At 39.8% G+C, this 21,996-nt stretch overlaps 2 protein-coding genes across 8 annotated transcripts in view; one reads left to right on the forward strand and one right to left on the reverse strand.

The window, feature by feature from the left end:
• Dcp1b (decapping mRNA 1B) overlaps positions 1-12,261 on the reverse strand; it is a 44,420-nt gene extending 32,159 nt beyond the window's left edge. For 2 of the 4 annotated variants that reach the window (XR_012448922.1, XR_012448923.1), the window contains exons 1-3: positions 12,041-12,261; positions 6,787-6,827; positions 2,791-2,918 (exon numbers count right to left, since the gene is read on the reverse strand). Coding sequence is in view for 1 of the 4 variants with exons in the window: in XM_074076412.1 (XP_073932513.1) it covers positions 2,791-2,918; positions 6,787-6,827; positions 12,041-12,190 (319 nt within the window). In the remaining 3 variants the exon portion in view is untranslated. The remainder of the gene's footprint in view (positions 1-2,790; positions 2,919-6,786; positions 6,828-12,040) is intronic. The other 2 variants (XR_012448924.1, XM_074076412.1) reach the window with 2 other exon arrangements.
• Positions 1-21,996, forward strand: part of Cacna1c (calcium voltage-gated channel subunit alpha1 C) — a 644,607-nt gene that overhangs the window by 12,797 nt on the left and 609,814 nt on the right. The window lies entirely within an intron of this gene.

A 21,996-nucleotide genomic window follows, 5' to 3' on the forward strand; every position in this document is an offset into this window, starting at 1 on the left:
AGCCTTAGTTTCCACTCATTTCCTTCCTTCTGAAGGAGGAGCTTGAATTAGTGGTTCCAGACCTTTCTTCTTTTCTAGTAAGCATCTGATGCTGTACATTTCCCCCTAGGTCCAACTTTAGCTGCATTTGGCATGTTGTATTTTCATTTTTATTCAGTTTAAATAGTTCCTAATCTCCCTTTTCTGATATATTCTAAATTCTAGGCTTATGTCTTCAATGAAATCAATCATTTAAAAGCAATTTCATTCTAATCTGGTAAAAATAGATAATAATAAATTCAATACACTGTCCCGGCACTGGAAGCCACCATTGCTGTTTATAACTTATCAAGCAGTACATTCAGGAAAACACATAACTGAAATATGTTTCTTAAAAAACAGTCCTGGAAGAAGCTGGGTTCCTTGCCTAAAGAACAATGAACTAATCTACACATCATCAGAGTAAGACAGACCATATCTGAATTGTCAGAACCACTTGGGAGGTATCTAAGACCCAGACCGCACCTGTGGTAAACCTTCCTGTGTACCTTAGATGCCAGAGATTGAAAAGGCTTTTTACAAATAAATAAGCTAAAACCAAAAGAGTGGCTTGAAAGCAATCAGGATCAGAGATTAAGGTTCTGATGGGTGTTGAAGAACAGCAAAATGAACCCAGAAGAGTGAACAGATCCATTCCTGCCATTCTCATTCAAGTGCTTTCATCTTTCTGTGAGAATTCATTAGAAACAGTTACACGTGCATCCCAAAGGCTGCTTCAACTTAGTGGAGGAAGCATCCAGATGGTGAGGAAAAGCAAGGGAAAGGAAATCAGAATGTGTAGGTCTGCACACGGTCATATGGTTCTAAATCTCATGAGTCTGTTTTCTCATCTGCAAAATGGCAGTGAAAATGTCTACCCCACAGAGTTGGGCTCATTAAATTGAATAAAGAAATGAAAATACAGAAAAATGAATAAATGAAAATAGAACAGTGTAGTTCAATAGAAATATACGGTGAGCCACAAATGTGAGCTACATATGTAATTTTAAATTAAAAAATACAAAGAAGCAGATGAAAGTAAGTTTAACAATACATTTTATTAAACCCAATGTATCCAAAATATTATCATTTGCACATGTCAATAAAAATTAACGAGATTTTTTTTTTTACATTTTTTTGTACCAAGTCTCTAAAAAATGATGTATATTTTACATACATAGCACAGCTCAATTCAGGGCAGCCACATTTCAAGAGCTAAACAGCACAGATAGCTACTGCCTGTCATACTGACAGCACACGCCTACAACCAAGGTGAGGCTCCATACGTAATGTGTTAGACCCAAATAAAGTTTACCATTAGGTAATACCTGTGGGATTTAGCAAAGGTATTTTTAAGATCAATACATTGAAGAAATTCTGTATTTTTATCTTTTTGGTATTGTATGTGATATAGTAAGATTTTAAAATAAAATGTCTATACTGCCTAGATCCAGTATTTATCCCAAACAAAAGCAACCAAAAGATCTTTGTGCTAGGTCACTGGTATTCATTTATTCTATATTTATTCTTGTGGTTACTTTATTATGATTTTAATTATATATTAATTTGACACAAATCTAATAATCTTAAAAAAGAAAATAAAACCTGATGTAACTATAAGCACACAACTCAAACTACATGCTACAGTTGATAAAGTATACTTGCAAGCAAAGACACAGCTACAGAAAACAGAGCATTTCTCTGTATTGTGAACTTTTCAGTTCACAGGATCAACATTGACAAGTCATGTTGATTTTAATAGCTTTTTCTTATAAAAATGTAGTTGTATTCTCTAAATATCAGGATGACCACGTATCATGACAACTTAATTATGTGTAAATGTAAGTAAATACAGCATCACATTTAAATACATTAAAATGTGATGCTACTTTTACTTCAAAATGATTCATTGGGATAATTGTCAAACATTACTTGTATTACATTTATTATTAAAATTACACTGAATAGTATACAGTAGGCAAATTTTTAGATCTTAAACTCAAAGATATGAATGGAAAATTTATATCAAAGAATAGAAAATACATAAAAAATTACTTAATTGCAAGGTCATTTGAAAGTTATCCACAAAGCCTAAATGCATGCACACACACAGACACACACATTTATAATACACTGAGTAGAATGTTCTTAGTTTCTACATATGGAGACGCCCTTGAAATAGATACAGTTTCATCCTTCTTTCTCTAGTTCAGCACAAGTGGTCAAATAAGAGTAGTCATGCCACTACTACACTGGTCCACTCCGACAAGGACTGTTTTTAGATGCCTACTGTAACTTCAACATCATGAAGGGTAATAAAATTCTTAAAGAGGCAAAACTCTTTGGGCTTTGACCTTCCATTTATTATGTATTCAATAGATAATATTTCTCTAATACAGGTCCTCTCTCTCCCTCAAAACACTTCTTCAGTGTGCTTGGTCAGAGTGATCCATGAGGAAAAAGTGCCACAAGCTGTGTTCTGTGGCATTGTATATGTGTCCCTCTGTAGTCTCCTCATCAAGCATCTGCATGGCTCATGCTTAAGGTCAATGATTAGTTCACAAAGCAGTGTAGCTACTCAGGACATTAAAACGACTTCTCATTTGAACTTTTCCAAGAAAAGAAGCTGCTCTCTCAATATGGCACACATTCCCAAAGTTAACAAATCAGGGTCACTGATAGGAAACGAAAACACAAAGACAGACACTGCACAATTTGAAACACTTGGCCAAACTTCAGAAATAAAAGTACTCAACATAGGAAGAGACTCACATCTGGCATTTCTGTAGAGAAGGAAAGGGTCCTGGAGTTGGAAGTCCAGGTCTTTAGTAATGGGTTCTGTTCTGTTTTCCATGCTCAGCCTATTCATAATGGTGAATCCATACTTTGGAGAAGCTGACCTGAAAATCATGAGTAGGGAGAATCAAAGGACAAAATGCTCAGTGCATTACACATGCAGTATAATTTCATTTTGATGTGTCTCTTAACCGTTTGTGTATACAGTTTCTCAAGCAGATGTACAACATTTCTACACTACTGGCATCACCATGAACTATGAATTAGTTCATATGCAATACAGCATGACTGTCGGGCTCATTCCCTGGTAAAATAAGAGTCACACTTCTTTAACTGTGTGTGTGTATCTTGCATTTTGTCTTATTTCCCTTCCAAAGTTGTGAATTTCTTTAAGGGAGAGATAGAACTACTTTTTAAAACCTTACTGACAAATACTTTCAAAGGAGTTTAGTAGTGCATATAACAACATAATTACACAAGGAATATTTTTACAGAAAATAAAACGTTGGTCTGAAATTGAGAGATGCAAAATCTCTTAGAGAAATGAAGCAACTCTGGTCAATGAACCTGTGAGACACAGAACCAACTAAAAGTTTATATAAGGCCCAAAGAACAGATATTTTGTTTCCTTCAATATAAACCAATAGCTTTATGGATAAACTACTACATTTCTCTCAACAAAAACATGGCACTTAGTGACTTTTTATTTTTCACTTCGTTCAATGAATCTTGAATGCCTACTCTGCCAGGCAGAAAGAACCCAAATTATACAGAGTGTAAACTCTAACAACTGTATGTGCATTTGTCTACCCTTGGGTGACAGCCACACAGTAAATCAGCTGAGCAACTTCTAGTGACAAATGAAACCCTATATCCTAGCACACTGAAGCTGAAGCAAGCAGAATTGTTTGTTCACTTTAAGCTAGGATTCTAGAGTTGTTATTAACACCCCATAGAAATGTTCTGAATGAGAGGAAGAAAAAATGCTTATACTTTAGTTTTCACTTCTAACCATTTGACATTGATAAAGATGTAGAACACAGCTACTTTACCACATATAAGATTTTCTCTTTTAAAATTGATGGAAGGCAATCTTCACTGGGCTTATTTTACAAAGAGGCAAAGTGGTGGTGGCATAATAATCAATGAGACAAATAATCATGATAAACATTTTGACTGGGAGTAAGGGAAGGATGAAGTGTGATCCTGAAGCCTCTGACAAGAGGTCCACAGGAGTGTCAAGTTCAGAAATCACCAGTGAATTCTGTCTGTATCACAGATAGAAGACATGGAGGACATGAAGAAATTATTCTTGAAGTGGGATTAGGTGTTTTACACAAGCATCACCATCCAATACTTCACAATTTCATCATCACAACAGGCTCTCGCATCTTTTATAGAATGGGATAATATCATCCTACAGTTTATAAAACAGGCCCAGGAATATAGGTGCCAGTTATGCTGAAGAAACTTCTGGAAGCAAAGTCAAAGTATCACAGGCAGCTCTATTACCAGCACCCCAAAATTCCTTTGGACTTTCCTGTCACTCTCTACTGAGGAAAGACCTTGCCAGACCAGACTCTAGAAGGGGCGGCAACAGACATCCTCTTCTTGAGGAGTTAGATTTGGGGAAGAGATGAAGACAGGAAGACTTTTTTTTCCTTTCAGCTTAATGGTTTAATTGACAGTTCCATTAGAGGAACTGGAGTATATTAAAAAGTTCTTGAAATTACAAAGCTACATTTGATTTGGGAACAAAAGAGAAAATATTTCTATAATTTTTACTCTTTCATGCTCAAAAAAATCCTTGAAATCAATCATTAATACGTCTTTTCCTTCCTTCTCAAAATAATAAGAAATGAAAGAGAATGCATACTCTCTGCTTGGCACACAGTAGAGGCTCACTTGGTTGGTTTTCTCTTTAAACTTTAAAATGTCTACTAGTAGTCACACTCTATTGAATAGACTCAATTGGTGTGTTCTGGTGCTTCTGGAATGTTCTGGAACATAATGTAGACTAACATGACAATGAGTAAAGTGCTCTTACCTCTTTTTTGAGACTACAAACAATCTGACTTCCTCCTTACCTAGTTCACCGGCCTAGACATCCATTCCTTCCTTTCCACCACCCCGCATGCCTCCACTCAACAGACCTCCTTCTCCACTGCTGACCCCTTCACCAGCGACACACACAACCCTCCATCTTTCCTGCACTGTGCCTCTCTGGACTGTTCTAGTTCTGCTTTTTATGACTCTTCTGTGTGTCACTTTTGGCCATAAAACCCAACTATTAGCCCATATCAGTTTCCTCCTTTTACCTGCTCCTTCTCTCATGATTTCAACTACCAAACAACCTCAAACATCTCCAAACTCTCCATTTTCAGGCCCAACCCTATCCTAAGAGTCTGGACACCTCCATCTGAACACCCTGCTACCACTGCAGAAGTATTACTCCTGAAACCTGAAGACTAAAGGCTGAGGTGTAGCTCAGTGGAGAGTGCACTTCATGCTTGAGGCCCAGGGTATGATCCCCAGCACTGCAAAACACACAAACAAATGAAGTAAAAACTTATGCTGAGTCCAGATCCTTGAACTCCTATCCCTTTTGGCCAATGACTGTCATTAAGTCTTCCAAATCAATGTTATTTCTTAGCTTTACCAGCCCCCCACCCCATTCATGCAGTCTTCCAATGCCCTTTCTGTTTCAACTTTGGTGGTTCTGTTTCCAACTCTCATCATCTCCTATCTGCTTCAAGAATCATCTTCTCAGTGTCCTCCCCAACCCTAACTTCTTCTTGAACCAATGCCTCCTCATAGCATCAACACACTGACTTTTCCCATGCATTTTCTCCTAACTGTACTACGTATTTTCCTGTTCAGAAACCTTTACTCACTCCCTACGACCAGGGAAATAAATCTCAAGATTCATACACTGCTGTTACATTACTCACACTAATATAAACCCTCAACACCAAAAAGAATTTTCTTGACTGTCCCTTTAACACAGTAGGCTCCATGCCTCTGTTTTTACCATTCTGCTTGTTGAGACTGTCCTTATGGTACACCTCATTCCTGAGGCCTAACTCAAGATCCATCAACTCTACAAAATCTTCTACAATCACAGCAGTCAACTCACTGCTCATAATCAGCTGACACTTGCAACAGTCTTTCCTGTTTTGTACTTATCTTAAACTAGAATACATGTGTAAAAAAAAATACACTTTGGTGGGCTTCCTATTTCACCAATGAAACCACTACCCCAAAAAGGATTTACACTTGGCTTTTATAGTTCATCTTTGTACTCCCACTAAAAGTGATAAGATTTAGCTAAGACATGTGTTTATGAGTAAAAAGCTTAGCTATTAATATGTATACTGTATATCTCTGCGTACATGTGTGATGCCACCAGGATCTGACTGGTGAAAAGAAATGACTAACTTAGCATGAGTTTGTTAAGTCAATCCTGAAATACACTTAGTCCTGAAACTAGTGGAGCACTAGTTTCACTAGTGGAGCACTAGACAGTGGAGCACTAAAAGACATTATTAGTTGTGGACCATGCTATTTTAAGCAGCCAAGGGTGGGGGAAGGAGACCAACAAAGCCCTTTTCAAACATTGATGAAATGATCTGACAGTATACCTCTAGTTCCTTGACAATGCATTACATTCAAGAACTGTGTCCCATTCATTTGAATCAAAGAATAAGTATTGAAGACTATTTTAAATAGAACACAAAGATTTACATTCATTTATATTGTAGTTTCAATTGTATCCTGAAATGAGTATTCATCAGGATATTCCAGGTGAAAGTAGATGGGATTCCCTTCCTTCTGCCAACTAAAACTTTCAAACTAAGATTTGGTTGTTTTACTTGTCTGTGACATAAAACTGCACTTGGAGAAGTGACACAATTGAGCTAAAATATTATTTCAACAATTGTTAGTTTCTTTCTCAAAGTGATATACTCTTACCTTGTGTAAACAAATAAGGTTCCTTCGACATCAGTCTTCTCCTGAAAAACAGAAACAAACACACCATCTGAATGTTCTCTTCATTCACAAAGACGTGAGCTTCTTTCTTACAGAATACCACAGACATCACACAGCCTTCAGAGGCGGAAGCAGTAGTACTAACTTGAGGGGCAATGGGGAAGGGAGAAGGCAGCCACTCTGCCCTTGCTGTAGCCACAAGGAAGCTGCTCTGTCCTTATCGCTTCCCAAATACAGCATAAGCCCTATACCTCTACCTGAGACAGGGAGGGAGGGAGCTCCATGGAGTCACAGGAAAGAAAAGGTAATAATAAACATGCTGCCTGCTCCTCCATCCACCCAAGCTGGTGCCTGGGAAGCGGCAGACGTCACTGGTGTCTGTATTTCATGATCCTTCACTTTATTTTTTGGGTTCATTTTTTCTTACCATATCCTGTCACCAAGAAGAGCAGGTGATCTGTCAATAACTACTTTGACTGGTAGATGAGAGCAACTATGCCATAGAGTTTTTAGATGAATAAATCACCAACTTTGTGTGGAGTTAAAATGAGAGTTCAGTAAGTCCACTTGGCATTTCCTTTCTGTTTCTCCAAGGCAGGAACCCAGGTCTGAGATGATGATGCTCACCAACTTAATGCCAACTTTTGTTAGTAATCAGGCAGTGTAATTCAGAATTTAAAGTATGCTGTTGCTATTTTATATGGTTTAATTTCAATAGTCTGTTATTCGATTTAGCCCCCAAGATTTTATTATTATTATATTCATTACCAGTCATTTGAAATTAAGTACTATGTGATTTTCTTTAAGAAAAAAGAGGTGTAACATTAAAGTAGCAGTTTTAAAAGGCACGAAAACTGAACACCTGATCCTTCCCATGCTCAAGGAGTCTTGGCAGCTTGGTCAGTCCTTACCTCAAGGGGTCTCAGCAGTTGCCAAATCAGCAGCAGCTGCACCCAGGAACTTAGAAGTGCACATTCTTAGGCCCTGGCCAAACTCACTGAATCAGAAACTTGGGGTGGCGCCCAGCAATCTGTTTTCTATTAAGTGGTTCCCACTGCCTGAGTTTAGCAATGGAGTCTCCTCTCCTGGAACTACATTCGGAGTCATGAAAACAAAATCCATTATAGCCCAATTTTTATCCAACTATCACCAAACATTGTTTTTTAAGAGTAAATGGCTGTGAAAAACATCATTACTTAACACCAAGAGTTTTAATCTAAGGATGTTTATTATTATAGAATATGTAACTAAAGTAATTTTTAACAGCTAAAACAATTTTAGCTGGCCTTTTAACATATATGTACAGGTAAGAAAGTCACACAGTTCCATCTTTCAGCTGGACTAAGAAATCTGCATAAATCTCTCCAATGTACTGTGAAAAGTATCCTTAATTTCTAAATGAAGCCCATTTGCCACTGTGCTTTGAAAAACACCTTAGCCGAAACGGAAAAATATAAACATACAGAAACATTACTTCTCCTCTCTCTTTGTAAGTAAACACAGTTAATTCCTATCTGCTGAGAAATCTATCTTTTGAGTGCACTTTAAGCCCTAAGAATTAATTAAACTCAACCAGTGTTAATCATGGAGAAAATGGCTGCTACAGTCCAAGAATTTGTAAGGTCCCTAAAGCGTAAGTGGGGCCCTTGGCAAGAATTTACTAGTCCACAATGCCTTTAAGAATAAATTTGCGAAACCCAAATATTTGGTATTAGGTATTACATTGATAGAAAACTGAAGCCAAAATGCAGGTGATGGAATAAGGACTTTGAAGACCTCATGTGCCCTGCAAGCATCATAGGCCATAGGCCCAGTTCTGGGTCTTCCAGTGTTTGACTTCAGACTGGTTCACCTGCAGGTGCAAATCAGGGTGTTCACAGTTACCAGCATACATTCACTAAGAGCTTCTAACTTGTCTCCTTTTTTCCTTGCTGTAACAGAATTTCTCTTTTCTTTAAAAACAAAAACTTTACTACTCATTTGAGTTTTGAAAAATCCGACATCAGAACTGTAAAAGGCATGCTTCTCCTGGAATAATTCTTCTAACTCATAACAAGTAATTCTTAAACCTGAGACTGGCTGTGAGTTGTTCATGGAAAGGAATCGTGGTTCCATAATTACACTAGGGCCCCGGAGGGGGTTCCTGCCGATCATACTGAGATAATTCATTCGTTGTTCTATGTCTTACTTTCTCCAGTGAAAAGATGGAAGAGTGTTTGCTTAGCAAGGCAAGGCCCTGGGCTCATACCCAGCTCAACAAAAAAGAAAATAAGGAGATAACTGGCCTATACCACTCATAAAAAACACATTTTAAAAGCTCTTACTAGGATAAAAGAGGCTTTGAAAATGTAAATTTCTGCTCTGTTAGGGCTGCTGGCTCAAATTCAAGCACTCTCCTGCTCTCTCCCCAGTTACCCAAGGGCAACCATATTTTTTTCCTTTCTGCACAAAATCCAGGACTGGGGGGTATAGGGAAATTAAAACAGGGTTTTATTAGATCCTCCTTAAATTCTCCAAGTAAGGACTTAAAAGTTACTAGTCCACAGTCCTAGAATATTTTAGCTGAAATTTTAAAATGGAATATAAATAATGCTGTTTTGAAAAATACTGGGACTCAGTAATTGTTTGATACTTTTGAAACTCAAAGCAGTCTCTGCTTTACTGATTAAGTTATAATGAAAAAGCAGAGCTCACTGCGCACATGACATCAGAGCCTCTTTGTAGCTTCCAGCAGTACCAAGTGCTAAGACCTCACTGTCCAGGGTTTGATTTGGTGGTTGCAATTTCAAAACCTCCAGGTTGTCTGATACACAGAAAACTCTGAAAACCATTAGCTGGAAACACAGGACACTAGCCACCTGCAGGCAGCTTCTCAGGCTCAGCATTTTTGACCTTTTGAACGGGATAAACCTGTTGGGAGTGCAGAACAATGCCTGTGCATTTTAGGATGTTTAGCACCATCCCAGTACCTTCCCAGCAGATGCCACCAATACCCTCCCACCCCATGTGACAACAAAAATGTCTCCAGACATTGACAAATGTCACCTGGGGGCAAAAGCAACTCCAGCTGAGAGCTACTGCTCTGAAGAATACAAAGCCAGAAATAATACCAGGGTTATAGCCTTTAATGACCCACAGATATTTGGGGGGAACAGTCTTTCCAGGCAGTAGAGTTTAGTTAGGTTAGCTCTAAAATTCCTATTCCAATCATGAATATGACTGATCTCTCTTAATCTTTGTCTCTTTTTTTGTGCTAGGACTGTGCACATGCTAAGCACGGGCTCTACTCTGAGCCCCACCTCCAGTTTCTCCATCCTTTCTGAAAGCAGCTCATTCTATCTACCCTTCATTCCTCATTTCTCAACCTCAGAACACCTGATGTTGTTCATCTATTTCCAGTGTAATACAAATTCCCCTCCTTTCCATCCCACCTGACTTCTTACAAATACATTCTCCTGCATTCTTAAGAATGGTCTTTCCACCATCCTAGGGAGACAGTAGTGACAATTGCTTGCCCCCGGCAACTGCTTTGCCCTTGAACTACATCTCTCTCTTTTACCTCGCTCCCACAGCCTTGAAGATTAGAACTTTGAAAGAATGACCTTTTACTGAATGAATTATGCCCTGTCTGAAGGCAACAAGTCCAGGAAGCAGGAAAACATAACTCCTGTAAATAATACATTGTGACACTTCTGCCTTTTGATCAAGCTTTTGTTGATGGCTTCACTGGGCCTCTGGTAAACCTCTGTAATGATTTTAAAAGGTCTCTAGCATACAAGTAACTGTGAAAAGACTTAGGAATTCTGCTTTATACCTATGTGAACAGTTTCTCAGCATTCTCCACACTGTAGTGTCAGGTCAGCTTGCAGTACTAACTATGCCGTAACCATCCCTCATTCTACCTCTTCAGAAGGCACTACACAGAATTACGTTATACCTTTGGCATTTTTCTATAAGCTGAAAAAGTCGCATGGAGAACTTATTTACATATGTATTCATTAGTAATTATATTAGTAATTAATTATATACTATATATTAATTACTGTAGAAGGAACCGTCTTTTTATATAAAGACCCAGGTGACAATTTCCCCTGGTAACCAGGGAGCAATGGGCCCTCTTCTGATCAAGTGGTATACGTCCTATCATAGGGCAGTATCAGAGAGCTCTCCATGTTTTCCTTTTGGGTTTGGCTACTATAACAGACTGAATTTCTTTGCCTCATTTCAGTTAAGAACCTGAGGCAAAGGTGGTGAGAAGCTAGGGACAAAACTGTCTACTTAGCTATTTTTTCGCAATGCTGGGGATGGAACCCAGGGTCTCTGGCAATCTAAGCAAGTGCTCTATGTCTGAGTCACACCCCCAGGCTCTTCTTTGTCATTTTATTTTTGTGTCAATGGTTTTCAGTGAATTTTTATTACAACCTGCTGAAGATCCACGCTGGAGAGAAGTAGGCTTTATGAAGGTGGGTGTTCAGAAGCACAGGGATTTGCTCAATGTGGATGTTTTCCTTGCTTAAACTTTTGATGTTTATTTCTGGCTTGGAAAACATCAAAAAATTCATCTAAAATCCTTCCAGGCTAAGTTCCTTATACCATTGTGTAACTTACTTACAAATAGATGGTTGTATAATGGACAGATAAATATTATTTGATACAATGAGTAAAAGAGAGAGGAAAAAAACCTAAATGTTTTTATATTGGAGGGAGGGGTTACAAAATGACAGGAAGCAATTCCTGCAACAGGAGGAGCCTCAGTGTCTTCCGCTTCTACCACATTCCGTTAGGATTTACTGGGCTCGGCCTTGATAAGTTCACTCTAATAATTCGGTTCCCAAAAGGACTCAATACCGAGGGCAGGATCACAGCAGCCTCCTAGGTGGCACCCCAACCCCATGTGCGCTCTTTAGTTGGTATCTCCCTGGGTTTGCAAGATCGGTTTCGCCCATCTAAGACTGACACTCCGGAACCGGACCTGTCGTTCCTGTCCTCCTCCCCCACGGCACCAGGGCTGCACCGAACTGGGCTTTCCTTTCTGGGGTCCGTCCGTCAGTCTTCGGCCTCGGGCACCCGAGACACTGAAGTCTCTTTCCCAGTCCAGTGGGTTCTCGGGTCGGCCTCCCTACCCTTATCCCCGGCACCTTGGGAGGTTCCTCCCTCACCGGCTCCTCCGCCCGGAGTCGAGCCCTCCCGTTCCCGCCCAGCCCGGGTCGGCGCGGCCCGCCGCGTCCGCACGCACCCACTCGTTGGCCCGATGGCCGAAAGTGTACAGGGCCACCTGGCTGGCCACGTCCACGATGCAGGTGATATAGGGGTCGTGGCGCTGCAGGGCCGCTAGACTGATGTCGCGCCCTTTCCCCAGCAGGCCACCCGCCGCCACGGCCGCCATCTTCCCTCCCTCCCCGGCATCGACCCGGGCGCTGGGCAGCCGCTCTCAATGGATCTCAGAGCGAGCGAGCAAGCGAAAGAGCTGAACCCCCAGCGACCGCAAGTCCGCGGGAGGCCTTCCGGCTCCAGCCGCAGCCCCGCCCCTCGCAAGGCATCTCCAATCGACAGCCGCGCTCCTGCCCACGTGACCGTCGCCATGGCAACCACAAGCCCAGGAGCTGCCGCTGGTTCCCGAGTTCTGCACCCTTCCGGATTCAGCATTTGAGCTGTAAGACCACAGGTTGGAAGCGCTGGATGCCTCAGCATATGCCTACTTTGGCGTCTCAGCGATCCAACCTGTAGCCATAAATAAGCCTCAGGCATTAATAGCTGAGAGGAAGCAAGAGTTGTGATTTCCGAAAGTGCTACACCCAGTGGTTCTCAAAGTGCAGCCTCCATGTCCCTTGCGGGGGCGGGGGCGGGGGTGGCCTGCAGGGTCAAACAGTTCTGACAATGCTAAGACTTAACTTGATTTGCTCACTGTGATGACATTGATGTCAATGGGGCAGAAACAAGGGTGGATGAAAGTGCTGGTGTCCTGTGAACCAGGGCAGGGCCACCAAACTGTTCCACTCTCAGTTAAAAAGAAAAAAATTAAAAACAGCAGCAGCCAAAGCCAAGTGTCGTTTGAGAGTGTTACAGAAAAAGCAGTAAAAATGATATTAACTTTATTATAGTTCAGTCGTTGAATATGTTTCTTTTTACTATTCTGGGTGAAAAAATAGAAAATATATGTAAAGCACACCTGTTGTATACCAAAACGCTTATTTGTCTCCAGGAAAATTCTTCTGTGCTTGAGTTGTGAACTGAATTAGTGGGTTTTTGTTTTTGAGTGTTTTGTTGTAGTTTTGGGTTTGTTTGTTTGTTTGTTTGTTTTGGCAGTACTGGGGTTGGAACTCAGGCCTGTGACTCGCTGGGCAGGTACTTTACCACTTGAGCCACACTACCAAGTCTGTTTTATTTTTTATATTTTGGTTGTTTGTTTTGTTTTGTTTTTGCTTCTGAGACAGGGTCTCACTATGTATCCCAGGCTGTTCTCTGACTTGAGGTTCTTCTGCCTTCCCACTTCCCCAAGTGCTGGGATTACGGTTGTGGCCCCATTGTTCTAGTGTTTTTATTTGTATTTTCGCAGAAACCATTTTTACTTGAAAGAAATACTGGCAAACCATGATTATTCAGACAGGCATTTGACAGACATTTTTCAAAAATAAAGTTCACCTGTCATTTCCAGAGAAACAAGGTACAATTTTTGTTGCCAACCATAATGTTTTGAGACTTCAAGTGGGAATTAGTTTAGCTAATGTGATGACCTTGACAGTAACTCCATACTTAAAGCCTTTTCCGATGAGATCAGTGGTGATATTAATGAGTACAATTTTTTAAAACATTGTATAATGGGAAGGGTCAGCATTTAAGATCTCTCTTTGCTCAGTGATTCAGTATTTTCCAAATGCCACATGTTTGATGTCACATACTCATGCATAGGGAAAAGATCCATCCAAGGACAGTGGACAAACAGATTTTAAGGTACCAGAGTAGGAAAAGTTGGTAAGAGGATTCCAGGTTGCAATTCATCTTCAAGAAAGTGCCACTGTCAAATTTTGATGTGTTATCAAAGGAGAATATTTGCAATTATCCAAAAAAGGAAATGTCCATTGCTTTTCCAATTATACTGTCTGTATGAGGCTACAGTTTGTTTATGTATGTGAAACAAAACACAAATAGCAGCAGATTATAGGCTGAAACAGATATGGGAATCTATTCATTTTCTATTAAATGTAAATGCTATCTTTCTTGTTATTCTTGTTGTAGAAAGTATTTTTCATAAAATAAATAATGCATATCTATACCTAATAGCTTTATTATTGCTATTTTGAATGAATATTCTTTAAAGTTATCAGTTTTAATTCACAATACAGTAAATATATATAGATGGATTAACTCATATAAATAAGAGTTCTTCGAGGGAGTTCTCAATAATTTTAAGAATAAAAAGAAGTCTTGAGAACCACTGATGTAAGCCATTTACTTAGAATTAAGAAATCCCTACCCACATTCATGAACCCTTACCTATTTGGTATAGAAATAGCATAGGTAGGACACATGTGACTTCTCAAAGCAATAACTTGCAATGTCATCTTTGTAGTTACAATTTTAATTTCATTGAAATTCTTAGGATAAGCTCCATTTTGGATCCTCAGTCCTCTTAACTCCAAGCCTAACTTCCTGATGTGGGATCACACATCAAGAGCTTTCAAACTTTCTAAAACTGGGTCTGGGGCTCATTTGCAGTCTGACCCAGAATATACATTTACATATGTATATGTGGTATTAGCTAAAATAACAATTTCACAAAACAATACTAAGTGATATAGACAGCTTGATAGATAGGTAGATAAACTTCATTTCTCAAAATACTGGATATGCTTTTTAAAGTTGATTTCATGATCATCTAGTGGACTGTAACTTGCAGATTGAAAAACAGCAACTGAGCAAGCATACCGAGCTGACACCAGCTTCCCAGCTTAGTCTGCTGGCTTATTTCCAGCATCACGTACTTTTAAGAACAAGCTTAATTTGTCGTCTCAGCAATGAAGAGGGTTGTGATTAGCTCATAAAGTAATCTGTCACTCTCTCCTTCATTAGCTCTTCTATTTTTGATTATTCAGCAAGAATACATAGATTCTACCTTGCAGTTCCTTCACACACACAGTGGGGCACTGCTTTCCTCTTCCCCAGTATCCCCCATTGGGCTCCATGGTCCTTACACAGACATTTTCCTCTGAAGTTTTCAGTCTTTCCATCTTTTCAGTGTGAAGAACAAATCCTGGTTCCAAAGAACAGATTGCTTCAAGCTCAACAGAGTAGACAGGCAAAACAGGGAGCAATTATAATATCTTAAATATTCATGAGAACAATGACCTATATCCTCAGTGACCTGTATGACCACAGTTCCAAAGCCATTACTGAGAGCCCACTGCAGGGCATTTATTCATCTGTTCCCCATGATTTGGCATTGCTCGTTGCCATTCTAGTCCTTGGGCTTAGAGATGAGTAAGAGAGACATCCTGCTACCCTGCTTACAGGTGGTTCACATATATGAACAACAAAAAGAAGATTAATTTCTTTTGGGGTTTTTTTGCCTGTCTAGTTTAAGTGAAGGAAATGACCCATCTCTCTTGTTCTCACCTTCGTGTGTCTGCACCTTACACACGGCTCTGTGCTGGGTTCCTTGAATGACCACTGCCTCCTTCTCCATCCAGTCTCCTCTGCACAGGAATCCTGGTACCCTCTGTTGCTATTTTTCTTGTGGTACTTAACCCACTCTGAATTATATGTATTAAATTATTTCATATGTTGCATATATTTTCCCCAATTCTAAAAAGGATAAAAAGTGAGCAACCACAATAAACCTAGTATAAAAACAGTTTTTGCATTTGAACAAAGTTAGCTTAGAGTTTCTTGACAAATAAGCAGAAAGGAACAAATAGTAAATTTCATACATTTGTTTTAAATGTTTTATGTGTGTGTTTATTCTTATGATTTTATAGTGCCCCTGGCACTGGGTGCAGTGCTTTGCATATAATGGAGATCCCACAAATGCTTATTCTACTGTACTAAATTAGTTCAATAGTTGACTTTACTCATTAAATGAGTAAAGACCATTTTTAAAAAATATTCCCTTTGGGGGGGCGGTACTGGGTTTGAACTCAGGGCCTCACGCTTGCTAGGCAGATGCTTTACAACTTTAGCTACTCCACCAGCCGTTTATTGTGTTGGGTTTTTTTTTTTGTTTTGTTTTGTTTTTTGAGATAGTGCCCCTAAACTATTTGCCCAGGGCTGGCTTTGAACCCCGATCCTCCTGATCTCTGTCTCCTAAGACGCTAGGATTACAGGCATGAGCCACCTGTGCCTGGATTAAAAAACATTTTTAAAGAGCTCTTGCTGTAGAGAATACTGAAATCCAAGTTGGGGTAAATAAGCACACAATAGTAAACTGGGTATTTCAGGGTTTACATTCTAAGGGAGATAGGAAGAAATAGTTTTGTTTTTAGACGTTTGATATCCTTTTTTAAACCTTAAAATTAGAAATTATGCTCAGGGAAAAAGGGCGGGGGAGTGATGTGGCAGTGACTTCAGCATCGCCACATGGTTCATCTCCCTAGCCCACAGAGCCTCATTATTTTTCTTTTCTTTTTTTCCCCAAATGCCCAAAGCTCTGACCTTCTAAGATGACGTCAAACTTCTGTCTACTTTCCACTTGAAAAATCTGTGTTTGTAGAACCGGTTCGTCACCACTTATCTAAATATACTCTGCAGCAGGCTTGCTATTACTAAAAGACCCTTTCAAATAGGCAAATTCCTCCCAAATCCACATCCCTTCCTTCCCACTGGATCCACAGTGCTGGCACACTTCCACTGTGCCTCCATAAACCTCATCGTGATGCTTTGAACAAACATTGGTGCCTTCGGTTTTCATGATTATTTCATAATTGTCATTATGATATTAAATATATACTAACACCAGGTTTTATAAAGTTGGATACTGTAATTTTTTTTGGCAGTACTGGGATTTGAACTCAGGGACTTGCACTTGCTAGGCAGGACCTCTACCACTTGAGGCACACCTCCAGCCTTTTTTGCTTTAATGCCTTAACTCTCTTAGGTATTTATCAGACAGGGTCATATTTTTCCTTAGACTGCAATCCTTCTGAGAAGTTGGGATGACAAATGTGTGGGCTTATTGGTCGAGATAGAACCTTCCTAACTTTTTGCCCATCATAGCCTCAAACTACAATCTTCCCATCCATGTCTCCTAAGTAGCTGGGACTATAGGTGTGAGCCACCTTGCTTGGCCTGGATACTGCAATTTAAAATGAGTTTGTACTATGATGAAAAATAATGTCCAGGTCTGGGATTTTTATATACTATTTCAATAACTTAGACAAAACTTGCCGCCTAAGCAATCAAGGTAATTGTAAGCAGACAGAATGTTGAAGGTGAAAGTAGGGATTAGAGTGAAAAATGTTTGTTTTGTAGCCATGTATGAATGATTGGGTTTTTTTTGTTGTTTGTTTTTTTTTTTGGTGGGACTGTGGTTTGAACTCAGGATTTCATCTGCAAAGGAGGCTCTCTGCTACTTGAGCCACACCACCAGTCTGTCCGTATATGAATTTTGCATACAAAAAAGATGGATGTCATACTAATTTAAAAATACAAATACACAGTCTGCTTTACTGGTCCTCTTTTCTTTGTTCTATAATTGACCTCTAAGTTCTGTGGGCATCCTACAACAGGACATCTTAGGAAGGAAGAGAGAAGAGTTGCTTCCAGGATGCCCGTCAATTTGTGATTCTAGAAGTGACTGAAACAGTTTCAATGCACTGCTTGTGCCATCTGGGTGATTTGCCCTTTTTGCTGGGAATTTTATTTCAAAGGATGATGGAATTAAAGAATTAGCTCCCTCTCCCAGTGGAAGATCAAGTGCGAAAAGTTGTCCTGTACATCGATCTACCATTTGATCCAGCAATACCACTCTTGGGGATATACCCAAAAAACTGTTACTCCAGAGGCACCTGCACATCCATGTTTATTGCGGCACTATTCACAATAGCCAAGTTATGGAAACAGCCAAGATGCCCCACCACTGACGAATGGATTAAGAAAATGTGGTATCTATACACAATGGAATTTTATGCAGCCATGAAGAAGAACGAAATGTTATCATTCGCTGGTAAATGGATGGAATTGGAGAACATCATTCAGAGTGAGGTTAGCCTGGCCCAAAAGACCAAAAATCATATGTTCTCCCTCATATGTGGACATTAGATCAAGGGCAAACACAACAAGGGGATTGGACTATGAGCACATGATAAAAGCGAGAGCACACAAGGGAGGGGTGAGGATAGGTAAGACACCTAAAAAACTAGCTAGCATTTGTTGCCCTTAACGCAGAGAAACTAAAGCAGATACCTTAAAGCAACTGAGGCCAATAGGAAAAGGGGAACAGGTAGTAGAGAAAAGGTTAGATCAAAAAGAATTAACCTAGAAGGTAACACCCACGCACAGGAAATCAATGTGAGTCAACTCACTGTATAGCTATCCTTATCTCAACCAGCAGAAACCCTTGTTCCTTCCTATTATTGCTTATACTCTCTCTACAACAAAATTAGAAATAAGGGCAAAATAGTTTCTGCTGGGTATTGGAGGGGGAGAGGGAGGGGGAGGAGTGGGTGGTAAGGGAGGGGATGGGGGCAGGGGGGAGAAATGAACCAAGCCTTGTATGCACATATGAATAATAAAAGAAAAATGAAAAAAAAAGAAAAGTCCTGTAAAAGCTTTGCAACCTGTGAACTGTTCTGCAAGTGGAAAAAAAAAACCTATTATTATTATCAGCAGTAGTAATATCATTATCATCATTACTTCTATTTATTTATTTTTGACAAGTACTGGGGTTTGAACTCAGGATCTCAAACTTGCTAGGCAAACACTCTAGCACTTGAGCCACTCTGCCAGTGGCTCAAATCAGCTTTGTTGTATAATTCAAATACCTCATTGCTATTATTTCTGGAGGAAGCCCAGAAGGGATACTTCTAGTCCCATTACACAAGCCATGCTTGAGTCACCTCACCACAGTCCTGTGTAAGTGACAAGAAGAGCACTAATTTCCAGGACAGCTCAGTTCCAGTGTTTTTATAAGATGGAGGATATGAGCTAAAATATACTTATCAGATACTCCACCAAAGAAGAAATGAGGTAAAAGGTACACCTCTGTATTCCATGAGGTTGTTCAAAGGGGTTAAGATTGAGGTAATCATGTGGAAAGTGGAGAGAAATGAGAAGGGGAGATGTGGGTAAAAACTGGGGACTGCGAGGAAGAAAGAGACCTGCTGGGTGGTCCTTGGTCAGGGTGGGAGGTAACCTGTAAAAAGTCTGGCCTCACAAGCTCCCTGGGCTAGACCTCTGTTAACCTGACCTGGGGAAGGGTGGATTCTGGGAATTCCATTATGGAAAGACCAGAATCACACATTCTCTTTTGATCTCTCTTGGCTACTCCACTGGTCCCATAAAAAGTGTATGAATTTTACCATCATTGTCAGGGGTCAGGTAGAGGCTTAGTGGACCTAGAGGTACACCATGGAGGGGCAACAGAAGGTGTTATGTCTCTGGGTACACGTGTCTGTTATTTGAGGACGTGATTTAATGTGGCTGACTCTACCTGCAGGAGTCTTGTCCTGAGACAGAGGGGAGGTGTTTAGGCTTGTCACCAGATTGTCCCTCACATTAACTAGACACATACAATCTGATTCATCATCCTAGCTCCAAGGTCCTAGAGGGATGACCTGGTTTGAGCAACTAATCCATAGCTCTGGAAGTGTCACCTTGCTTCTCTGTGGTTTAGGTATAGACGGGTGGAACTAGCAGAGCACTTCCCAGCTCCAGATTCTGTTGCTTTCTATTGACCCCCTTCTGTTCATATCAAATGCACACCAAATCTTTACAATCTTGTAGATAAGCCCAGAGTCAACGCTGAACAAAGAAATGCTGTTCAAAGAACTATCCCGCAATGAAATTAATTCAGGATAGAAGCCCATTGAGGACTTTTAAAATGTTGTATCAAGATTGATAAATAGTGAAATGCTCTCATTAGGAAGAAAAGCTTCCTACCTTCATCTGGCATGTTCCCACATTCTCCAAGGAAAGCAGTTATGCTGGGAGAAAGAAAGAGTTACCCTTGCCGCACTTTGGGTGGCTGTCTGCCAGCTTGACTGGCCTTTGCTGTGGATTCTTAATCCATATTTCAAATGGCCTGTGATGATCTGTAGGGCAGTCTATAAGAAGCAGTTGGAAAGAGTGTCAGAGGCTCTTGGGTAGAATACGTTTGAAGAATTTTTAAATTACTGATTATTGTTACAATCTATTGTGTTAGCTTTTCACTTTGTGATTAATTTTTCTCTTTTTACTGTGATACATGAAACTCTCAAGGAAAATGAATTACAAAATATTGTACTGAACCAATCTTATGCCCAAAGTGAGAGGCTTTTGCAAAATACTAGAACTCTTAGTAGTAAGAATTAGAGGGCTGAAGGAATAGGGGGAGGGACAGAATCTGCCAGCTAGAATACAAAAAGTCCAGAATATTTCCTTGCCTGGTCTATCATAAGTACTATATATTGGGCTGACTGACTACAGCCCACAGGTCCTAGCCCTTTGCCTATCTCGTAAATAAAGTTTTATTGGAACACAGTCACATACATTGTATTGTCTGCTTTCACCCTACAGCAACAGCTGAATAGTTGCAACAGAAACCATCTAACCTGCACAGCCTAAACTAGTTACTATTTGGCCCTTTATAGAAAAGTTTCCTGGCCCATATAAACAAATCAATAAATAAGTTATGCTGAGAAGCTTGTTGTTGCACAGTAGGCGTCTAGTTGCGCACATCATAAACACACAGTAGATTGGAACAGGTGACAAAATATGAAGCCCAGTTTCTTCTGTCAGGGAATTTAAAATCTAGTCAAAAAGACAAAGAATAGCATACATGAAAAACAGCAAACAATAAAAAAATCATATGTAATCAAAGGTTAAATTGTGATATAGGCAAATACCAGAATTTGGAGAAAAGAAAGGAGGTCTGTCAGGCCACAAGTAGTTGGGGAGGAAATATTTAATATGATAAGGTTCCAGGACACAATCTGAGCTTGGCTTTTCTCTTGAGAGTCACCGTAATTGGATTTTGACCTGTATTTCTACTCCAGTGTCGTTTAAGTCACTGATATTTTTGGCCTTGTGCTTAGGGGATATCTTAATGACCAGAAATATTTCTAAGTAATTTTAGCTGACTGATTTTTCTGGGATTTGGGATTCCTTCAATCTCCCTAAACTATTAATCTAGTCAGTGTAGCATAATATCTTTCTTTTTTGGAGACAATAAGATGTAATAATTAAGAGCAGAAGCTTTGGACCTAAAGGGACCCAGGTCTAAATCTTGACTCCATCTCCTCCTAGCTATGTAACCTTAGGGTTCTACAAAACACTGAGCCTCAGTTTCTTAAACTGAGGCAATTTATAAAATTGACACAATAGTAGTGACAACCTCATAGGGCTGTAGGGATAACTTGATATGATAGCTGTGAAGTGTTTAGAATATAAAATGTCTGAAACAAAGACAGTTCTCCATGTACGTCTAGTTATTGGTCATTGCTTCCAATAATAGCAAGATTTATATGCTGGGCAAGAATTACTTCGAGAACAAAAACGAGTGTTTTATTTGTACAGTAACAAAATGGATGAATGGAAAGTACAGAATTATTGCCTCCCTTTTCTTTCTTAGTTTGCTAATGGCTGTGATTTTTCATCTCTAGCAGTATAACCATTGCCAGGCCCCAACTTTATTTCTGTGGCATCCTTGGGTTTCTTGGGATAGGGAGCACTATACAAAAAGAGCAGTCGGAAGTGCTACAGAATTTGGGCGCTTTCAGGACCTGCAGTGACTGTGTCTGGGGGATGGCCCATGGGCAGTGGTCCTAGCCACTCTGTTGCTTATCCCCTAATTCTGGTTCTGGAAGAAATCATACAGAGACCAGGCCAGTTCTTATCTGTAATAAGGAGATAATAACATTTATTTTTGTTACTGTTGTGAGTATTGCTGAAAGAGCTCTTTGAAACACTTTAAGTGTTCTGATTACAATCGTAAAATATGAGGCTTTAAAAGCAGGATCTGAGAGTCTGAGGAGGCTGTACTTTCTCTGTAGATGTAGCATT

This window comes from Castor canadensis, chromosome 6 (genome assembly GCF_047511655.1).
Source record: "Castor canadensis chromosome 6, mCasCan1.hap1v2, whole genome shotgun sequence".
NCBI lineage: Eukaryota > Metazoa > Chordata > Mammalia > Rodentia > Castoridae > Castor > Castor canadensis.